The sequence below is a fragment of the Dendrobates tinctorius genome, unplaced genomic scaffold (assembly GCF_039654945.1).
Source record: "Dendrobates tinctorius isolate UK_male_01 unplaced genomic scaffold, ASM3965494v1 ptg000063l, whole genome shotgun sequence".
Classification (NCBI taxonomy): domain Eukaryota; kingdom Metazoa; phylum Chordata; class Amphibia; order Anura; family Dendrobatidae; genus Dendrobates; species Dendrobates tinctorius.
Window position 1 is genome coordinate 24,965,372 of NW_027361731.1, and position 23,395 is coordinate 24,988,766.

Genomic DNA, 23,395 nt, shown 5'->3' on the forward strand with positions numbered 1-23,395 from the left:
GCTCCTTATGTACAAGAATATAACTACTATAATACTGCCCCTATGTACAAAAATATAATACTGCTCCCTATGTACAAGAATATAACTACTATAATACTGCCCCCTATGTACAAGAATATAACTACTATAATACTGCCCCTATGTACAAGAATATAACTACTATAATACTGCCCCCTATGTACAAGAATATAACTACTATAATACTGCTCCTATGTACAAGAATATAACTACTATAATACTGCCCCCTATGTACAAGAATATAACTACTATAATACTGCCCCTATGTACAAGAATATAACTACTATAATACAGCTTTCTGCATACAATTATTACTGCCATATATTTGATATTACCGTCACCCCTGTTTTCCATTACACCCCCAAGAATAGATTCCTCTGTAGGATGCAATATATATTTACTGTAAAAAAATAAAACTGACTCTTGTACCTTATTAATTTAGTAATTTACTTTCTTTTTTCCAGTATCCAGTGCAGTGAGATTTGCTAATTATGTTTTATTAATCAAAGCTTCATAATTACTGAGCACAACAGCAATCAAACAGAGCAGCATGATGTCTTCCATCCAGGCTCATTGGGGCCATACAGACATAGACGAAAACACAAACAAACCTTCTCGGTGGGGTTTTTCGTAGGGTCTATCACACACAGTAATACTCCGGAGCCTCGCTCTCCTATGGTTGTCTACTTGGGTGATAGACAATAAGAACTTTATAGTTTAATCAAGTAAATAATTAGTGAAGCATGTAGACCATTTCCGTAGTTTTGGTTATTAAAGTGGACTTGGTGGTGGTGAGTTTCCTCAGTCGATTTTCTTAAGGACTTTGTAAGGTCTTTCTGGGAGATTCTTCAGACTTATCATCTATGTCACATAGACAGATCTTAGAAGTTTTGCCAAAGTTTTTAAATATACAAGATTGGCCAAATAGTCATCTATTTTCGGAAACACCCTTTGAAGTCCAGTTATGAAGGATGGCCCACCAGACAGAGAGTGTCCACCACACCAGATCTGTCTCACGAGGCAAAGAATTAGGCTAAAATCCAACTTTTATCATTTTTGCTTCATCTGTTCCATTGCAAGAATTTTGGGTGATATTGTCGAAACCGGTGGCAACCCAATCTCTAACTGTTGGACCAACTTCTGTTCATACCTTCTCTACCATCCATACTTCTTAGTTTCCGAAATTCAAGCTGGTTTTGCCAGTGACCAAAGTTGGCATTTCCTTATGTTCCTTGGAATCAGGTTGGGGCTTTCCAGAAGATGACAACAACAAAACTGTACATTTTAAGCATCAATGTTTATATGGGTTTTCTGGGAAGGGAACGTTCTAGTTTAGGGGTCTTGGTTGACTTGTGGAACCCACGCAGAAATGGGAGATTCTTCAGACTTATCATCTAAGTCACATTGGCAAGGATTCTAAGGTCTGTCTATAAGCTTTTAAAAATACACGGTTGGCCAAATGTTCAACTATTTTCGGAAACACACTTTGAAGTTCAGTTATGAAGGATGGCCACCAGACAGAGAGTGTCCACCACACCAGATCGGTCTCATGAGGCAAAAAATTAGACTAAAATCCAGCTTTTACCATTTTAGCTTCATCTATTCCATTCCAAGAATATTTGGTGATATTGTCGAAACTGGCGGTAACCCAATCTCTAACTGTTGGACCAACTTCAGTTCATGTCTTCTCAACTGAAACTATAGCCCATGGCCCACCCATTGAAACTTCTTAGTTTCTGAAATACAAGCTGGTCTTGCTAGTGACCAAAGTTGGCATTTCCCAATGTTCCTTGGAATCTGGTTGGGGCTTTCCAGAAGATGAGAGCAAGAAAACTGTAAATTTTAAGGATTCTAAGATCTGTTGGCCAAATGTTCAACTATTTTCGGAAACACACTTTGAAGTTCAGTTATAGGATGGCCACCAGACAGAGAGTGTCCACCACACCACATCGGTCTCACAAGGCAAACAATTAGTCTAAAATCCAGCTTTTACCATTTTAGCTTCATTTTTTATTATTATTATTATTATTATTATTATTATTATTATTATTATTATTATTATGCATTTATGTAGCGCCATTTATTCCATGGCGCTTTACATGTGAAAAGGGGAAATATAGACAAGTGTAATATATACAAGAGTAATATACAAGTGTAAGACAAGGGACAAGGGACACACAAGTACATAAGGAGAGGGGACCCTGCCCGCGAGGGCTCACAGTCTACAGGGATGGGTGAGGATACAGTAGGAGAGGGTAGAGCAGGTCATGCGGTGGTTCAGTAGACCGAGGATCATTGCAGGCTGTAGGCTTGTCGGAACAGGTGGGTCTTCAGGTTCTTCTTGAAGGTTTCCGTTGATGGTGAGAGTCTGATGTGTTGCGGTAGGGAGTTCCAGAGTATGGGGGAAGCACGGGAGAAGTCTTGTATGCGGTTGTGGGAAGAAGAGATAAGGGGGGAGTAGAGAAGGAGATCTTGGGACGATCGAAGGTTGCGTGCAGGTAGGTACCTAGAGACCATGTCACAGATGTGTGGAGGAGACAGGTTGTGGATGGCTTTGTATGTCATGGTTAGGGTTTTGAATTGGATCCTCTGGGCAATAGGAAGCCAGTGAAGGGCCTGGCATAGGGGGGAGGCTGGGGAATAGCGGGGAGACAGGTGGATTAGTCGCGCAGCAGAGTGTAGGATGGACTGGAGCGGAGCCAGAGTGCTAGAGGGGAGGCCAGAGAGTAGGCGGGAGATGATAAGAGCGTGCACTAGTGTTTTTGTGGTTTCGTGGTTGAGGAATGAGCGGATCCGGGAAATATTTTTGAGTTTGAGGCGGCAGGAGGAGGCGAGGGCTTGGATATGTGGTTGCTTCATCTATTCCAGTTCAAGAATATTTGGTGATATTGTCGAAACTGGCGGCAACCCAATCTCTAACTGTTGGACCAACTTCTGTTCATACCTTCTCTACTGAAACAGTAGCCCGTAGCCCATGGCCCACCCATCTACTACTTAGTTTCCAAAATACAAGCTGGTTTTGAAAATGACCAAAATTGGCATTTCCCAATGTTCCTTGGAATGTGGTTGGGGGCATTCCGGAATATGACAATAACAAAACTGTACATCTTAAGCATCAATGCTTATAGGGGTTTTCTGGAAGTGAACAGTCTAGTTAAGGGGTCTTGGTTGATTTGTGGAACCCACACAGAAATTAATAGACCTCCCAAGTATGAAAGTCAACCAGATCCACCAAGCTAGGTCAAAATTGTAACCTTTGAAGGACCTTTTCTTTACACAGGATTCTCCGTCCTCTCCGATACATTTTTTTACAACAATCCTATACTTTTGTTAAATGTTATTAGTTTTTGTTTCTTTATGAAAAAGAATTTGACATTTCTTTCCTGGGACAAAAAAATATTTAAATATTTTATTATAATGGTTTTCATTAAGTAGTCCACTCTACCACCATAACAAGCAACATCCCACTGTGAGTGCACAATAACGGAGTCTGGATACACTGATTAGTCGAAAGTCAGGGAGGAAAAAGCGTAAGAGTTTAGTCAATTGTTACCTGCTTTATTAGTGCTCACTGCTAACAGTCTGCAGGAACGTGGTGGGTGTTGCGCCAATTAGAGATGGCTCTGCAGGAATCTTATTAATTATAGAAATATCTTGCCTGGAGAATGAGGTCTGAAATCATCAGGTTTTCTAGTTTCTTGGCAAGTTGTGATGGTAAAGTCTATCTCTGCTGCAGAATTTTTTCTGGTCGACCAAATGCTCAACTTACTCTTGAGTTGACCATCCTCACAGTTCTGAGGATCTTCTCGTGAGTACAGGGTTGGACTGGCCCACCAGAGAACCGGAGACTCCTCCGGTGGACCCTGGCTTCTCCTTCCGCAGAGTTCATAGTGTAAACCTTGCAGTTGCTATAGGGCTCTTGAGTGGGGGTGAAAAGTGGGCCCTCAGAATCAAATCCTCCAGGGGGCCCAATGTTCTTCAGTCTGACACTGCGTGAGTAGATTATTATAAGGGGGCGTGATCTTATTTGTATGGCGGAAGGACTATTAGAAACATTTCTTCTGGTGGGTCCCAGGAATCACAATCCCACACTGTGGGAATTTCTGCTTGCCATATGGTAGACTGCCATCCATGTTGCACAGACTTGTTCATTCTTCTCGAATCATGTTCTAGAGTAGGAGCTGAGTAGATTGATATATAAATTTCTGGGAAATATTCAGAATAATGTATCACCTACTAGCAAAAAACTTCTAGGCTTAAGAGTCCAGTGGGTGGTCACTATTTAGGACTGCCCACTGGACTCCTTAAGTGAGAAAGAACAGTTTGTGATGTAGATGAGAAAGAAGGTCACATTGATTTATGGCTTTTTAGGAAAATAATGAACATAACTTTTATTATTGATTATTATTACTGTTATTGATCTAAACTTTGGCTCATTCTTTGTTTAGGAGTCCAGTGGGTGGTATTTGATTAGGACCACCCACTTGAGTCTTAAGGTCTGAAAAGTGCAGAAATTTAGATCTATAAAATGAAAGTTCTGATGAATGTTGTCCAACAAAGTGATACATCAATCTTCTCAGCTCTCCCTGTTGTTTAACGTGCCACCTGTAGAATAGACCGCTTTCTTAATTTGTCAAGATTCCTTTAAATCCCTCCCACTCTGACCTCAAGAAGCATAAAGGCCCCATCTCACATAGCGAGATCGATGAAGCATCACCGATTTTGTGACGCAACAGCGACCTCGCCAGCGATCTCGCTACATGTGTGTCACGGGGTCCTTCTCCGATACCACACAATCAACAGAGCGAGGGAAGTGTGAACAATCCCAAGACCTTTATTATAGGAAAAACTAAAAGGTCCATAAACAATCCACCACACTGAGGATACAATAGTCCAGAACACAAATGCAGTTCAGTAACAAGATGAATGTCCAAGGAGATGAGAGTCCAATAATCCAAAAGACAGAGGATAAAATGGGTCCGTATGCTTCCCTTCTCTCTGACGTGCTGTCTTTACATGATCATCACCACACAGCATCTGACTTAACAGCCCCTGTCCTCCCCAGCCCCATCCTTATGTCCAGGGGTAATCAGACAGGTTTTGGGTGGTTTTCAGGCCTCCCAGACCTAACAAAGGTGCCTTGGGGATTAAGGCACAAAAGGGGGTTCATCAAGAGGCATAGATACAGTCAGGCTGCAGACAAGTGAGCTAATTCAATTATCAGACTTTTGGAAGGTAATTGAGACTCTACACAATATGGAGAATACACGGAATGATACAGGGCAACAAGATAACACTTTGGAAATCTGTAAAATATAAATAGACTCAAAATGATACCCACATAACATATCACACCATCACAACCTCTCCTCCCTCATAATAAGTGAGCACGCCATGAGGTCTACACAGACCTCTGGCCTGCTCACTTTAGTCCACATTGCTCAATCGTTCACAGTTCCTTGTACAATGGCAGGGGTAGGTCGGCCTAGGGAGCCTATGGTTCTTCTTGTCGAGACTGTCCATCAGCGTTCTGGTGTTGGCTTCCCCGCTTGTATTGGATGGAGAAGCTGTAGGGTTGTAAGAACAAGCTCCACCGCAGCAATCTTCCATTGTCCCCCGATACGCGGTTCAGCCATGTGAGGGGGTTGTGGTCTGTAACAATTGTAAAGTCTCTGCCATACAAGTATGGCTGCAATTGTTTTAGCGCCCATACGATGGGCAGTGATGAGGGCTGTCTTTAATGCTGAAAAGGCATCCATGCATGCAGTCGTCCACGTCACATTCCTAGGTATGTTCTTGCGGGTCAGGTCGGGTAGGGGCTTGGCCAAGGTGCTGAAATTAGAAACGAATTTGCGATAGTAACCAGCAGTTCCTAAAAATGCAAGTACCTGCTTTTTAGTCTGGGGTCTACACCAGTTGCTAATGGCTTCCACCTTGGCGGGCTCAGGCCTTAGGGTCCCACCCCCTACTTTATGCCCGAGGTACTGCACCTCAGCTATCCCTATTTGGCACTTATCAGGGCGAATGGTCATTCCTGCAGTAAGGATACAGTCTAGCACTATGCCCAAGTGTTTAAGATGTTCCTCCCAGGTTGTGCTAAAAATGGCAATGTCATCCAAGTAAGCACAGGCAAAGTCCTGACATTGTTCCAACAGTCGATCTACCAGTCTCTGGAAAGTAGCGGGGGCAGTTTTCATCCCTAAGACCATTCCCAGGAACTCAAAAAGCCCAAATGGAGTAATGAAGGCCGAGCGCTCCCGAGCGTCCTCTGTTAGGGGTATCTGCCAGTACCCCTTGCTCAAGTCTAACGTGGTCACAAATTGGGCACTGGCCAGACAATCCAATAGATCATCAATCCTGGGCATGGGATAAGCATCACTCTTGGTGGCATCATTTAAACGTCTGTAATCAACGCAGAATCGTGTTGTACTATCCTTCTTTGGAACCTTGACGATGGGAGAGGCCCAAGAACTGTGAGATGGCTGAACAACTCCCAGTCGTTTCATCTCCCCCAGTTCGTCCTTTATCATGCCTTGAACAGCTTCTGGAACCAGGTAGGCAGCCTGCTGGATGGAGCGCTGTCCGGGGGTTTCCACATGGTGGCTGGTGAGAGTAGTCTTCCCCGGCTTTGAGGAGAAAGCAGCAGCCCGCGGCCTTAGTACGGCGACAATATCGTCCTTTTGTATATCCGATAAATTGGAGCCTAGGGGCACTTGTTCCAGTGATCCTCCCGCTTGGGCGACCTGAGAAGATCGGGGAGACACTCGTCGGCGGTTTCACTAGGGGGGTGGCAGACAGCTTGTACAGGCAGAGATCGGTCGTGGTATTCTTTCAGCATGTTAATGTGGACGGTTTTCTGTCGTCGACCACTAGAGTCCAGGGCAATAACATAGTTAGTGTCATTAATTTTCTTGACAACCTGATAAGGGCCTTCCCACACTGCTTGAAGCTTGTTGGCAGGGGAAGCAGTAATCATGAGCACTTGCTGTCCTTCCATACATTCTGGGGTCCTCGCATTACGGTCATACCAAGTTTTTTGTCTGGACTGGGCCATTCGCTGATGTTCTTTACCCAAGGTAGCTAGCTGGGCGAGACGGTCTCTGAACTCTAGAACATAAGGAACGATGGGCATTCCGGTATCTGAGATGTCTCCCTCTAAATGTTCTTTCAGAAGAGTGAGAGGCCCACGGACCTTCCTGCTAAACAGTAGTTCGAAGGGAGAGAACCCTGTGGACTCTTGGGAAACCTCCCGATAGGCGAAGAGGAGATGTGGGGGTATTTTTCCCCATCTTTTTCAACGTCAGCAAAAGCCCTCAGCATATTTTTTAGGGTTTCATAAAAGCGTTCACATAGTCTGTTGGTCTGCTGGTGGTATGGGGTGGTGCGAATGGCTCGAACACCACAGGTATGCCATAGGGACTGGACCAGATCTGGCATGAACTGAGTGCCTTGATCCGATAATATTTCATTAGGAAACCCTACCCGGGTAAAGATCGTAACAAGGGCCTCGGCTACCTTTACTGTGATACTGGACAGGGCCACAGCTTCAGGATACCTAGTGGCATAGTCCACCACGGTCAGGATATATTTTTTCCCTGACCTGCTGGGGTGGGCCAGAGGACCTATGATGTCGACAGCTACACATTGAAATGGTTCTTCAATTATGGGCAGGGATTGCAGGGGTACCTTATGTCGAGCTCCTGGATGCCGCATTCGCTGGCACACATCGCAGGTGCGGCAATAATGGGCTACTGACTGCGAGATGCCAGGCCAGTAAAAGCTTTGGGTGAGTCTCTTTTCAGTCCTTTTCCTCCCTTGATGCCCAGCCAAGGGAATGTCATGGGCCAGTTGGAGTAGCTGTGCCCTGTACTTCTGAGGGACAATGAGTTGCCTGGTCGTTGCATCAGGGTTGCCCTTGTCACTGACCTTTGTTACACGATAATACAGTCCGTTTTCTTGAGTGAAGCCATCCCCATTATCTCCCATGCGCCCAGTTTCTGCCTTTCACCTAGGGGCTGCTAAGCTAGTGTCACCCTCCATTTCTCTCCTAAACTCCTCTCGGTCCCAAGACTCTCCCAATGTAGTAGCAGCGAACGTATCGCTTACCAACCCTGATGCGGTTCGTGGTGGTTGCTCCCCGGTGAGGTCCGGATGACGTAGTGCTTGAAAGGCCTGTAGTCGGGTGACTGCTCCCACAAATTGGCACTGTAACTCCCCAATGTCATTCCCAAGGAGGATATATGCAGGAAGTCCTCCCATAACTCCAATCCAACACAGTTTATTCAGACTCCCATGACAGCACCACGAGAGAGGGGATCCGCCCTTCAGGAACATAAAACCTACAGACAAAAAGGGCGGCACATCTCCCACGCATCAGTTGGTTTCCTGTTCCTGAGTTGACGGGATCCTACAGATGGAAGTCCGAATGGATCCCAGGCCGACCGGCCGGCACAGGTAACATAGTAACATAGTTTTGAAGGCTGGAGGAAGACCTTATGTCCATCTAGTTCAGCCTAGTTTTAGTGCAGCTGTTCTGCATTGTTGATCCTGGGGAAGGCAAAAAACCCACAGAGTAGAAGCCAATTTTCTCCATAGGGAAAAAATTCCTTCCCCTAAGCTGGGTCAACCATCTACATATAATATTATGTTATTTGTAACCTTCTATACTGTTACTCACAAGAAAAGCATCCATTCCTTTCTTAAATTCATTCAGTGAGTTGGCCATCACCACTTCCTCAGGAAGAGAATTCCAGAGCCTCACTGCTCTTACCGTGAAGAACCCTCTTCTATGCTGGTGCAGAAATTGTCTTTCCTCCAAACGAAGAGAATGCCCCCTTGTTCTTGTCACAGTCCTTGGTACAAACAGTTCATGGGAGAGATCTCTGTATTGCCCTCTGATATACTTGTACATATATATTAGGTCTCCCCTAAGTCTTCTCTTTTCTAGAGTAAATAGACCTAATTTTGATAACCTTTCTGGGTATTGTAGTGAACCAACTCCATTTATCATTTTAGTAGCCCGCCTTTGAACCCTTTCAAGTTCAGTAATGTCTTTCTTGAGAATCGGAGTCCAAAATTGCACACAATACTCCAAGTGTGGTCTGACGAGTGATTTGTACAGAGGGAGAATTATGTTTTCATCTCGTGTCCCCAGACCTCTTCTAATGCATCCCATGACCCTATTTGCTTTGGTGGCAGCTGCCTGACACTGGGCACTCCAATTTAGCTTCTTATTGACTAAGATGCATAAGTCTTTTTCCATGTCTGATTTCCCCAGCAGGTAGCGGGGGGGTCTCCTACCTCGGCCAGGTGCGGAACTCCTGGAGACGCCATGGTGGTCCTGGCTGGGCTGCACGGCAGTGGCATTCGCAGCAGGGAGGGGGGTCCGGAGGATTTCCATCTCCATTAGGAAAAGCCGGCGCCGGTGAGAATGGCCCCCGGGGTCTCCCTGCTCCAGCGGCGCAGTGGCTGGGATCGGTATTGCCAGCGCAACCGAGTGGGTTCCGGGACCCGGAGGCGCTGCAGGAAGATGCCCGGGCATCCCGCGTGACTCCCTGATGCACAGGAAGTGTCTGCAGGGCCGCAGTGATGTTGGGGGCGGAGCCGCGGGCACTTCCGGGTCACGGCGCCACTGCGCAGGCGCGAAGAATCCAAGATGGCGGCGCCCATCGGAACAAGCGCCCGGTAAATGCCGACTCACCAACCGATAGCTGCGCCAGCTGAGGGGTGGGAGACCAATCGGGGGGGAGCGGCATGTCTGCTGACCGGAGGAGAGGTATTTAAGCAGAGCCCTAGGGGAGTTCCATGCTTCTGGCCACATTATTGCACGCAATGATGGAGAGCGAACAAGAAGAGCAGCAGCAGCGACAGCGACAAGCATCGCTGCCGCCCCTAGAAGACATTCGGCAGATCAAACAAAAGAAAAAAGAATCACGGGACAGTAAGGAGCATGCCAAACGGAGTGACCAGTCCAGTCATAAGAGCTCCTCCAGACAGACGGGAGTATCGACTGAGAAAGACCCCCCTTATACTCCGGTACCTATTTGCTGCACTGGTAAGTGATCTACGTGAATGTTCACTCAGTGATGGAGCCTCCCTCTATGTTTTTATTCTCAGGGGAATGTTATGAATGAGTCACCGTAGGAGGCAAAAACAGAAAAGTCCAGAAAACCAGAGAAGTTGGCAGCTATCGGATTGCAGACCCCTGAACCTATCAACACAACTAGCAGTAGCCGTGGGGGGTTCCTACGATGCCCTAGACCCCTCGATCACAGCCGGAGGACTATATAGCCTAAAGACAGAAAGGGAAATCTAAACTGCCCCAGAGCAGACCCCAAAGCAAAAGGCAGCCCCCAACATATAATGACGGTGAAGCAAGAAGAAAGAACACTAACACAGACAGAAAGATAGACTGAGCAAAGATGGGGCCCAAGCTAACTAGATAGGAAAGGACAGGAAGGCTGCTGTCTGCAATCCGTGAAAAACCATATGAAAATAAGAGCCAACAGACTGACAGTGAAAAAGGCCCTGAAGACGCTAGGCTTCAAAAAGACTATGTCAGTACTCAGGAATATTCTGAAGACAGAGCAACAGGCAAAAGGAGATTCAGCTCACCCCAGCAGGGAATGGCAGAATCCAGAAAAGCAAGGCAAACAAAAACAAAACACAAATGCTAAAAGGCAAGCAGAAAACTTAGCTTTAGAGGAGCAGGAATCAGACTGGTCTCTTAGAAGTCCACAGAGAAATCACCCGCAGGGCAGAAGGGCGTCGGCAGCCTTATATCCAGTCCGTAACTCCACTCAGCCAGTCATCATCATTAGGCTCAGGTGCCTGATAATCAGGCTCATTACCTTCCTTTACCAGAATAGGGAGTTCACCAGACCTCAGTGACGAAGGGGAAAATGAACTCACAACAGGGGAAGAAGGCCACAAGTAAGGCAAAACACAGGGAATGCGCTCTCTGTGTAGGCCCACTACCGGACTCATGCCCAAAAAAGTTGTGTCCCCCCTGTATCCAGCAGACGGTGGCAGAGGAATCGCCTAAAATCGCTGCAAGCCTAAAAGACATAGTCAGGGCAGAAATGAGAGAAAACCTAAAATCCCTGTCCCAGGCGGGAAGCTCAAGGGTTGTGGTCCCTTTGGAGTTAGATTCCTCGGTGGAATGGAGGAGAAATAAGGACTCCTCTGGCTCATCCCCCTCGTCCTCCTCGGAGGAAGAGGTTTCCGGTCGGTTCTGTCTAGCGCTAGACCGGGTGGACAAGCTGGTAAAGGCGGTGAGAGGAACAATGGAGGTGGAGGAGCCCAAACCACAGTTATCCATGCAGGATGTCATGTTCGGGGGGGCTGGATCAGAAAAGGCGAGGGGTCTTCCCTTTGAACGAAAAGATTCAGGAACTAATTCGTAGAGAATGGAAGAAACCAGATAAAAGAGGTTCACTACCACCAGCCCTCAAACATAAATACCCCTTTGATGATCCAACAGGTAGCACTTGGGACAAAGCCCTTAAATTGGATGCGGCAATTGCCAAGGCATCAAAAAGAGCCTCACTACCCTTCGAGGATATGGGGACCCTTAAAGACCCCCTAGACATTAAGGCAGACACCTTCCTTAAAGGAACCTCGGAGATGGCAGCCGGTTCCCTAAGACCAGCAGTAGCCTCAACATATACGGCCAGGTCCATGATGGTCTGGTTGGACCAACTGGAGTCTCAATTAAAACAGGGGATGCCTAGACAGACAATTTTGGGTGCCCTACCAGTAATCTAGGGGGCCGCAGCCTTCCTAACGGATGCCTCAGCTGATGCAGTTAGAATGGCCGCTAGGGCAGCAGGACTTTCTATTGCGGCTCGTAGAGCCCTGTGACTAAAGTGCTGGCTGAGAGATATCCAATCCTGGTCAAAACTCTGCACTATCCCGTGCGAAGGAGAATATTTGTTTGGAACAGTCCTGGACGAATTGCTGGATAAAGCCGGGGACGACAAGAAGAAGTTCCCTAATCTGTGGTCCGCATCCTACCGACGCTCGTTCAATAGAAGGAGATTCGGTCAGGGAAGAAGGCGCAACCCATCGCCTAATAGAGACCATCCCAGATGGGAGGATAGAAGAAGGAGAGGTACGAACTTTATGTTCAGGCGTTCTTCAAGAGAGCGAAAGAAACATGGACAATGACTAGCGATTCCCGTGGGGGGTAGACTGTCAGCCTTCCTTCCAGCATGGCTACAGATCACCAATAGTGACTGGGTGCGGAACGTAATAACCACCGGACTCAAGCTGGAGTTTAGTTATGTTCCTCGAGATACCTTTAAACTAACTCCCTTACGTTCGCTACTTGAACTGCTTTAGAAGCAGAAGTCTTGAGTCTACGCCTAAAAAATGTCCTGGTGGATGTTTCAGAATCTGAGAGCGGTAGAGGCTTCTACTCTCCCCTGTTCCTGATCCAAAAGCCAGATAAATCATTCAGGACCATTATTAATTTACGTTCCCTTAATGAATTCTTGGTTAACCGAACCTTTAAGATGGAGTCTATCAGTTCAGCAATAAAGATGTTGTTTAAAGGGTGTTTCATGGCAGTCGTGGATTTGAAAGACACGTACTATCATGTGCCTATCCACGCAGACTTCCAGCAGTTCCTGAGAGTGGCAGTGTCAGTGGACGGTTTACCCCGTCATTTTCAGTTTAGGGCTCTCCGTTTTAGTCTCTCAGCAGCCCCCCGGGTATTTACGAAGATAGTGGCCGAAGTCATGGCTCATCTACAAGAGGCGGATATCCTGATTGTCCCGTACTTAGACGATTTTTTGATAGTGGGAAATTCGGGGGACCATTGTTTATCTCAGATAGAAAGGACTAAGTCCAGTCTAGAACACCTCGGGTGTATAATAAATTACGAGAATTCCCGATTTCAGCCCCTAAGAGTCCAAAAATTCCTAGGCTTACTGTTAAATTCATAAACCCAGCAGTGTCTTCTGCGATCAGATAGGTTAGAACACATACAACAGCAGGTACTTCAAGCGATTGATAAACCCTCCATGACCCTCAGGCAAGCCATGTCACTGTTAGGTTCTCTGACCTCATGTATGCCAGCAGTCAGGTGGGCGCAGTTTCACACTACATCCCTTCAGAAGGACGTCCTAGTTAGCGACAGGGCCTTAGAGGGGTCTTTACAAGGTCAGATATCATTGAGCCCTTTGACCCTTACAGCTCCTAGATGGTGGCTTGACAAGAACAACTTATCCTCAGGGGTGCCCTGGGTGATGCAGATAACCTGTATAATAACCACAGATGCTACCCCCTCGGGTTGGGGGGCCCATATGGGGGACATAGTGGTCCAGGGACAATGGGACTCTAAAATGGAGACCTCGTATAACCAGAGGGAGCTGTTGGCGATTGAGTTGGCAGCTAAAAAAAACTCATTATGTACCTACAGGGTCATCATGTGAGGATCCTCTCGGACAACCAGGTAGCAGTAGCCTATATCAACCACCAAGGTGGAACACGCTCCGAGGCCCTGATGCGGATAACAGAACGTCTATTTCAAATAGCCAAGAGAAATTTTCAATCTTTAACTGCGCTCCATATCACAGCGAAAGACAACACAAGGGCAGACTTTCTAAGCCGCAGGGCACTAAGGCAAGGAGAATGGGCTTTAAACACGGACGTTTTCAATCAGATTGTCTGAAGATGGGGTCAGCCGGAGGTAGACCTCTTTGCCAGCAAAGAAAACAGGAAAGTAAAAAACTTCTGCTCTCTGAACCCCAGGGAAAATCCACTGGTAATGGACGCTTTCCTAATAAAATGGGATTTCGCCCTGGCATATGCCTTTCCACCGTTAGCCATCTTACCTCTGGTGGTAAGGAAGATCAGGGAAGATCAAACAAGGGTCATATTAATTGCCCCATTCTGGCCCAGGAGGACCTGGTTCGCATGGTTGAGGACCATGTCCGTATGCGATCCCTGGGTACTGCCAAACCTTCCGAATCTTCTCTACCAGGGGCCAGTCAACCATCCGCAATTAACGGGACTCCATTTGACGGCGTGGAGTTTGAGAGGGCGCTGTTGAGGGATAGAGGTTTCTCCAAAAATTTAATTAATACCCTTCTGAAGAGCTGGAAGCAGATTACTACAAAGATCTATGCTAGAACCTGGAGGCAATTCCTGTCCACCACTGAGTTTAATCTCAGGGATGGAATACCCACGAAACAGATTCTAGAATTCCTTCAGAGGGGTCTAGAGTTGGGTCTTTCCACGAGTACTTTAAAAGTGCAGGTTTCAGCCCTGGTGGCCCTATTTACCTGTGATATTGCCAGCAACTACTGGGTGACTAGATTCATCAAAACTGCTAGTAGATCCAGACCCATACACAAGGATAAATGTATACCATGGAACTTAAATTTAGTCCTTACAGGCTACAGCTATGACAGAGAAGCCATTCGAACCTCTGGATTCGGCCTTGTTAAAGATTATATCCCTTAAGATAGCTTTTTTGGCGGCAATAACATCTGCACGTAGGATAAGTGATATACAGGCACTTTCCAGGTTGCCCCCTTATACAGAGTTTTTATATGATAGAGTAATCCTAAAACCGGACCCAGCATACTTGCCCAAGGTAGCATCACACTTTCACAGGACACAAAAGATAGTGCTCCCTTCCTTCCTCCCTAATCCTACCAACCCTAAAGAGCAGAAGCTTCATGCGTTAGATGTTAAAAGATGCCTACTAGAATATATAGCGGCTACTGATCCTTGGAGGAAAGAGAACGCATTATTTTTATCCTTCCAAGGTCCTAAGAAAGGGTTTAGGGTATCAAAAGGCACGTTAGCAAAGTGGATTAGAGAGGCTATCTCTCTGGCTTACACAGCAGGTGGCATTCCGGCTCCCCAGAACCTGAGGGCGCATTCCACTCGTGCATCATCTTGGGCGGAGAGATCTGGAGTGTCAATTGACCAGATATGTAAGGTGGCCACCTGGTCATTTCCTTCCACCTTTTTTAACCACTATCGGTTAAATATGGGGGTCTCCTCGGATCTCACCTTTGGGCTAAGGGTGCTGCAGGCTGTAGTCCCTCCCTAAGTTAGTTAGTTAGTTAGTTTACATCTCTGTAATTCTCTCGTGGTGCTGTCATGGGAGTCCGAATAAAGTATTAAGTTACGTACCGGTAACGGTATTTTTCGGAAGCCCATGACAGCACCCTTAGTTCCCTCCCTTGTTCACGTATAGAGGTGCACTCCTTCCTCTTAGAAGTTTGTTTCACGGATTTGCCTTAAATTGGAGTAAACATTATATATAAATTGTAAATAGGATGTATAGATTGTATATATTGTATATATGCTGTGCCACTAACCATGGTAGCCTCTAAAGCTCTGTAATCCAACTGATGCGTGGGAGAGGTGCCACCTTTTTTGTCTGTAGGTTTCCTGTTCCTGAAGGGTGGATCCCCTCTCGTGGTGCTGTCATGGGCTTCCGAAAAATACCGTCACCGGTACGTAGCTTAATACTTTTTCTCCACAATCATAATCCAAACGCACAGAAGCTTGCTGTATATATTTGCTGGCACCCCCCACCAGGACAATGGGAATTCCCGGACCCTGCTGAATTGCCTCGGGTCAAACAACACGGGGGGTCAGCGATAGTCAGGAATGCCCCGTGTCTCTAAATCCTGACACTTTGTGTCCATCAATTAAGACATCCTGCAGGTGGCGTTGCTGTTGCTCTGGGTAGCTAAAGGACAAAGGCCGGAGTCTGTACACTCCAGGAGGGGTATCTATGGTGCCGTGGTCGGTGGTCCACTCTGGTGTGGGTGGTGGTAGCTCTTCCTCAGGCGGGATGGAGTGCACAAGATGCACTGGACGAGGTGGGGCTGTTTGGGGCTCCCTCCGAATCCTTGAGGGACAGCCAAACTGCAAATGTCCAGGTTGCCCACACCCATAACATCTCCATTCTGGGATACCCCCAGGTCGTGGTCGGAACTGTTGGGCTCCAGGATTGTGAGGCGTGATTGTCATCGGCTTGCGACTAGGTGGATAGGCAGATATAATCGGAGGGGGACGGGGCGCAGGAGCAGGCCGTGGTTCATTGTCCAGAAGCCTCCTCCATTGCAGCCGGATAGTAAGGGCTTCATCGGCCAGGGCTGCAGCTCTATCCACGGTACACGGCGTGTGCTCCCGGACCCATTCCCGTACCTCTGCAGGGCACTTGGCAAGAAATTGTTCTATAAGGAACGCCTGTATAACATCTTCCACAGTAAAGGCGTTTTCTGCTCCCAGCCATCTCCGACATGCTCGTCCTTCAGACATCTGGGAGGAGGTGGCCGGGCTAGCACCCACCAGTAGGTCAATTAAGGCCTCTTTAGTCAGTCCCTGGTAGTTCAGACCCAGGTCTCTGTCTCTCTCCTGTAAACTGGATACAGTCCAACTTCTGTACTGTGGGTGGTTCTCCATTGGGTTACACTCTGTTGATCCCACTTCTGCCACCAGTTGTCATGGGGTACTTCTCCGATACCATACAATCAACAGAGCGAGGGAAGGGTGAACAATCCCAAGACCTTTATTATAGGCAAAACTAAAAGGATACAATAGTCCAGAACACAAATGCAGTTCAGTAACAGGATGAATGTCCAAGGAGATGAGAGTCCAATAATCCAACAGACAGTGGATAAAATGGCTCTTCTCTCTGACGTGCTGTCTTCACACGATCATCACCACACAGGGTCTGACTTGTCCAGCTCCTGTCCTCCCCAGCCCCCTCCTTATGTCCAGGAGTAGTCAGACAGGTTGGGGCAGTTTTCAGGCCTCCCAGACCGGACAAAGGTGCCTTGGGGATTAAGGCACTACAGGGGGTTCATCAAGAGGCATAGATACAGTCAGGCTGCAGACAGTAAGTGAGCTAATTCAATTATCAGACTTTACGAAGGTAATTGAGACTCTAGACAATATGGGGAATACACGGAATGATACAGGGCAACAAGAGAACACTATGGAAATCCGTAAAATATAAATAGACACAAAATGATACCCACATAACATATCACACCATCACAGTGTGACACGTAGCGGCGACCAGGCCCCCGCTGCAATGTCGCTGATCGTGCTGGAATGTCCTGGCCATTTTTTCATTTTTTGATCACTGGTGTCCCGCTGGCCAGCATGCATCACTGTGTTTGACACCGACGAGCAACCTCATTAACGACTCAGAAATCATGGACGCAGGCGGGAGTCGTCAGAATCGCTGCTGTGTGACAAGGTCCCAACGACCGCCGAGGTCATTACACTGATCGCTGGATCGTTGCTGCGTTGTTGAGTAGATCTGCCTGTTTGACGGCCATGTAGCGACCATGTAGCGAAGCACCAGCGATCCTTACCAGGTTGTATCGTTGTCGGGATCGATGGTGCGTTGCTTAGTTAAACGGTACCTTAAGAAAGGCTAAATTCTTAGCTCGTTAGGCAGGGATAGTTTATAAAATAGACACTAGGTTTAATCTGAAGTCAGGATGCCCTTGTTATGTTACATTCTGCCATAGCTCACAGATAATTCCGTTAATGATACTGATCTGAGTGATAAATAATGGGGGTATTGACTAGATTCTTCTTTTAGGAGACTTTTAATTTGGTCGATCAGTTGAATCAGAGACATGGTGGGAAGGATTTATCAAGAGAGGGTGGTAATTGTCCAAACACTTTCTACTTGGGTAAACCAAGTGATCTAGTTGGGGCTAATAATTTTTTCTGTTTTGCTTTCCCGACCACCTACTGACCTTGAGATTCATGACCTCTAATACTCCAAACCACTTCCCGATCTTAAAATTCTACATTTTTTACTAAATCTGACTTATCCTTGGCACTTTATTCAATTTAAAGTGAATCTCTAACTTTCTATAAATATTTGTAAAAAATATCTGGTGTAAATGCCGCTGTTCTCCTAAATCGGGAGTTGTTTTCCTTTTGTTCCTGTGCCTCTCTGTTCCTGAGATATGGCCCCTTTTTCACTGCACATGAATAGTCTTTTCTGTGGAGGGGGTGTGGTCTTCAGCGATCCCTGTGGGTGTCATCATATGGACCACGCCCAGTTGGCTAAAAAGACTAGATTTATATACAAGGAAGAAGGAGCCATAACTGAGGAATGGTGAGGCTTAGAAAACAAAGAAAAACATCGCTGGATTCAGGAGAACAGCGGCATTTACACCAGATTAATAAAAATACAAGTTTACGGCAAGAGACTGATCCTCTTTAAGATCAGTAACAGATTGTAATTTCTTTAGAAACTTATATAATTAGTGACCGTGCTCAAATTGGTTTTTTTTTTTGCATCAATTTCATTGGAAAAAGCATTAAATTTAAATGCATGATTAACCTGTCTACTAGAACACTTTATGGGTTTGTGGCATTCCTCCGTTCTGTATTATTAATGTGTGTATTGACCTCTATGTAATGATATCTGTTTAGGTGCCTCCCCCCCCCACGGGTCCAGTGTTGTCAAGTGCTTCATCCACCACTTTCCATGTCAGATGTAGGACTTCACGATGGTTGTCTGATTCAAGTTGAATCGGAGCACCGTCTGTGAGAATTTATCTGTATTTTTATCCGCAGCGGGAGCGGCAGAGTTTACCCACTGGAGTCCTGATGTCATCAGAAGCTGCAGACGGGAGGCCAAGAAGACCCAAGAAAAGACGGGTGAGTAGGCACCGGGTGCCCATTCTCACAAAAATGGCCGAAAGCCAGAAGTCTAAATATCTAAAGAGTAGCGAGAGAAAATGAAGATATATTTCCACAAATCGAGATGTGAGAAAGGCTGCACATAACAGCAGTATTATAGGAAAAACAATCCTAAACATAGGGGCGGTAATATAGTCATTATATTCTTATACACAAAGACACTATTATAGTAGTTATACACAGGAATATAACCTCTATAATACTGCCCCCTATGTACAAGAATATAACTACTATAATACTGCCCCCTATGTACAAAAATATAATACTGCTCCCTATGTACAAGAATATAACTACTATAATACTGCCCCTATGTACAAGAATATAACTACTATAATACTGCACTCTATGTACAAGAATATAACTACTATAATACTGCCCCTATGTACAAGAATATAACTACTATAATACTGCCCCCTATGTACAAGAATATAACTACTATAATACTGCCCCTATGTACAAAAATATAATACTGCTCCCTATGTACAAGAATATAACTACTATAATACTGCCCCCTATGTACATGAATATAACTACTATAATACTGCACTCTATGTACAAAAATATAATACTGCTCCCTATGTACAAGAATATAACTACTATAATACTGCCCCCTATGTACAAGAATATAACTACTATAATAGTGCCCCTATGTACAAGAATATAACTACTATAATAGTGCCCCTATGTACAAGAATATAACTACTATAATACTGCCCCCTATGTACAAGAATATAACTACTATAATAGTGCCCCTATGTACAAGAATATAACTACTATAATACTGCCCCCTATGTACAAGAATATAACTACTATAATATTGCCCCTATGTACAAGACTATAACGACTATAATACTGCCTCCTATGTACAAGAATATAACTACTATAATACTGCTCCTATGTACAAGAATATAACTACTATAATACTGCTCCCTATGTACAGGAATATAACTAGTATAATACTGCCCCCTATGTACAAGAATATACCTACTATAATACTGCCCCTATGTACAAGAATATAACTACTATAATACTGCTCCCAATGTACCAGAATATAACTATTATAATACTGCCCTATGTACAAGACTATAACGACTATAATACTGCCCCCTATGTACAAGAATATAACGACTATAATAATGCCCCCTATGTACAAGAATATAAATACTATAATACTGCTCCTATGTACAAGAATATAACTACTATAATACTGCCCCCATGTACAAGAATATAACTACTATAATAATGCCCCTATGTACAAGAATAAATCTACTATAATACCGCCCCTATGTACAAGAATATAACTACTATAATAATGCCCCCTATGTACAAGAATATAACTACTATAATACTGCCCCTATATACAAGAATATAACTACTATACTACTGCTCCTATGTACAAGAATATAACTACTATAATACTGCTCCTATGTACAAGAATGTAACTACTATAATACTGCCCCTATGTACAAGAATATAACTACTATAATACTGCCCCTATGTAGAAGAATATAACTACTATAATACTGCTCTTATGTACAAGAATATAACTACTATAATACTGCCCCCTATGTACAAGAATATAACTACTATAATACTGCTCCTATGTGCAAGAATATAACTACTATAATACTGCTCCTATGTACAAGAATATAACTACTATAATACTGCTCCTATGTACAAGAATATATCTACTATAATACTGCTCCTATGTACAAGAATATAACTACTATAATACTGTCCCCTATGTACAAGAATATAACTACTATAATACTGCCCCTATGTACAAGAATATAACTACTATAATACTGCCCCCTATGTACAAGAATATAACTACTATAATATGGCTCCTATGTACAAGAATATACCTACTATAATACTGCCCCCTATGTACAAGAATATAACTACTATAATACTGCACTCTATGTACAAAAATATAATACTGCTCCCTATGTACAAGAATATAACTACTATAATACTGCCCCCTATGTACAAGAATATAACTACTATAATACTGCCCCTATGTACAAGAATATAACTACTATAATAGTGCCCCTATGTACAAGAATATAACTACTATAATACTGCCCCCTATGTACAAGAATATAACTACTATAATAGTGCCCCTATGTACAAGAATATAACTACTATAATACTGCCCCCTATGTACAAGAATATAACTACTATAATATTGCCCCTATGTACAAGAATATAACGACTATAATACTGCCTCCTATGTACAAGAATATAACTACTATAATACTGCTCCTATGTACAAGAATATAACTACTATAATACTGCTCCCTATGTACAGGAATATAACTAGTATAATACTGCCCCCTATGTACAAGAATATACCTACTATAATACTGCCCCTATGTACAAGAATATAACTACTATAATACTGCTCCCTATGTACCAGAATATAACTATTATAATACTGCCCTATGTACAAGACTATAACGACTATAATACTGCCCCCTATGTACAAGAATATAACGACTATAATAATGCCCCCTATGTACAAGAATATAAATACTATAATACTGCTCCTATGTACAAGAATATAACTACAATAATACTGCCCCCTATGTACAAGAATATAACTACTATAATAATGCCCCTATGTACAAGAATAAATCTACTATAATACCGCCCCTATGTACAAGAATATAACTACTATAATAATGCCTCCTATGTACAAGAATATAACTACTATAATACTGCCCCTATATACAAGAATATAACTACTATACTGCTCCTATGTACAAGAATATAACTACTATAATACTGCCCCATATGTACAAGAATATAACTACTATAATACTGCTCCTATGTACAAGAATGTAACTACTATAATACTGCCCCTATGTACAAGAATATAACTACTATAATACTGCCCCTATGTACAAGAATATAACTACTATAATACTGCTCTTATGTACAAGAATATAACTACTATAATACTGCCCCCTATGTACAAGAATATAACTACTATAATACTGCTCCTATGTGCAAGAATATAACTACTATAATACTGCTCCTATGTACAAGAATATAACTACTATAATACTGCTCCTATGTACAAGAATATATCTACTATAATACTGCTCCTATGTACAAGAATATAACTACTATAATACTGCCCCCTATGTACAAGAATATAACTACTATAATACTGCTCCTATGTGCAAGAATATAACTACTATAATACTGCTCCTATGTACAAGAATATAACTACTATAATACTGCTCCTATGTACAAGAATATATCTACTATAATACTGCTCCTATGTACAAGAATATAACTACTATAATACTGCTCCTATGTACAAGAATATAACTACTATAATACTGTCCCCTATGTACAAGAATATAACTACTATAATACTGCCCCTATGTACAAGAATATAACTACTATAATACTGCCCCCTATGTACAAGAATATAACTACTATAATATGGCTCCTATGTACAAGAATATACCTACTATAATACTGCCCCCTATGTACAAGAATATAACTACTATAATACTGCACTCTATGTACAAAAATATAATACTGCTCCCTATGTACAAGAATATAACTACTATAATACTGCCCCCTATGTACAAGAATATAACTACTATAATACTGCCCCTATGTACAAGAATATAACTACTATAATAGTGCCCCTATGTACAAGAATATAACTACTATAATACTGCCCCCTATGTACAAGAATATAACTACTATAATAGTGCCCCTATGTACAAGAATATAACTACTATAATACTGCCCCCTATGTACAAGAATATAACTACTATAATATTGCCCCTATGTACAAGAATATAACGACTATAATACTGCCCCTATGTGCAAGAATATAACTACTATAATACTGCTCCTATCTACAAGAATATAACTACTATAATACTGCTCCCTATGTACAGGAATATAACTAATATAATACTGCCCCCTATGTACAAGAATATAACTAGTATAATACTGCCCCTATGTACAAGAATATAACTACTATAATACTGCTCCCTATGTACCAGAATATAACTATTATAATACTGCCCTATGTACAAGACTATAACGACTATAATACTTCCCCCTATGTACAAGAATATAACGACTATAATAATGCCCCTTATGTACAAGAATATAAATACTGTAATACTGCTCCTATGTACAAGAATATAACTACAATAATACTGCCCCCTATGTACAAGAATATAGCTACTATAATAATGCCCCTATGTACAAGAATAAATCTACTATAATACCGCCCCTATGTACAAGAATATAAATACTATAATACTGCCCCTATGTACAAGAATATAACTACTATAATAATGCCCCCTATGTACAAGAATATAACTACTATAATACTGCCCCTATATACAAGAATATAACTACTATACTACTGCTCCTATGTACAAGAATATAACTACTATAATACTGCCCCTATGTACAAGAATATAACTACTATAATACCGCCCCCTATGTACAAGAATATAACTACTATAATACTGCTCCTATGTGCAAGAATATAACTACTATAATACTGCTCCTATGTAAAAGAATATAACTACTATAATACTGCTCCTATGTACAAGAATATATCTACTATAATACTGCTCCTATGTACAAGAATATAACTACTATAATACTGTCCCCTATGTACAAGAAT

At 43.5% G+C, this 23,395-nt stretch overlaps 1 protein-coding gene across 17 annotated transcripts in view; it reads left to right on the forward strand.

Moving 5' to 3' along the window:
* The window catches only part of SHISA6 (shisa family member 6), a 470,754-nt gene that overhangs the window by 355,944 nt on the left and 91,415 nt on the right, over positions 1 to 23,395 (forward strand). For 8 of the 17 annotated variants that reach the window (XM_073579679.1, XM_073579678.1, XM_073579680.1 and 5 more), the window contains one exon: positions 18,598 to 18,681. The exons of the other annotated variants lie outside the window; for them this stretch is intronic. In XM_073579679.1, the coding sequence (XP_073435780.1) occupies positions 18,598 to 18,681 (84 nt within the window). The remainder of the gene's footprint in view (positions 1 to 18,597; positions 18,682 to 23,395) is intronic. 17 annotated transcript variants of the gene reach the window in all.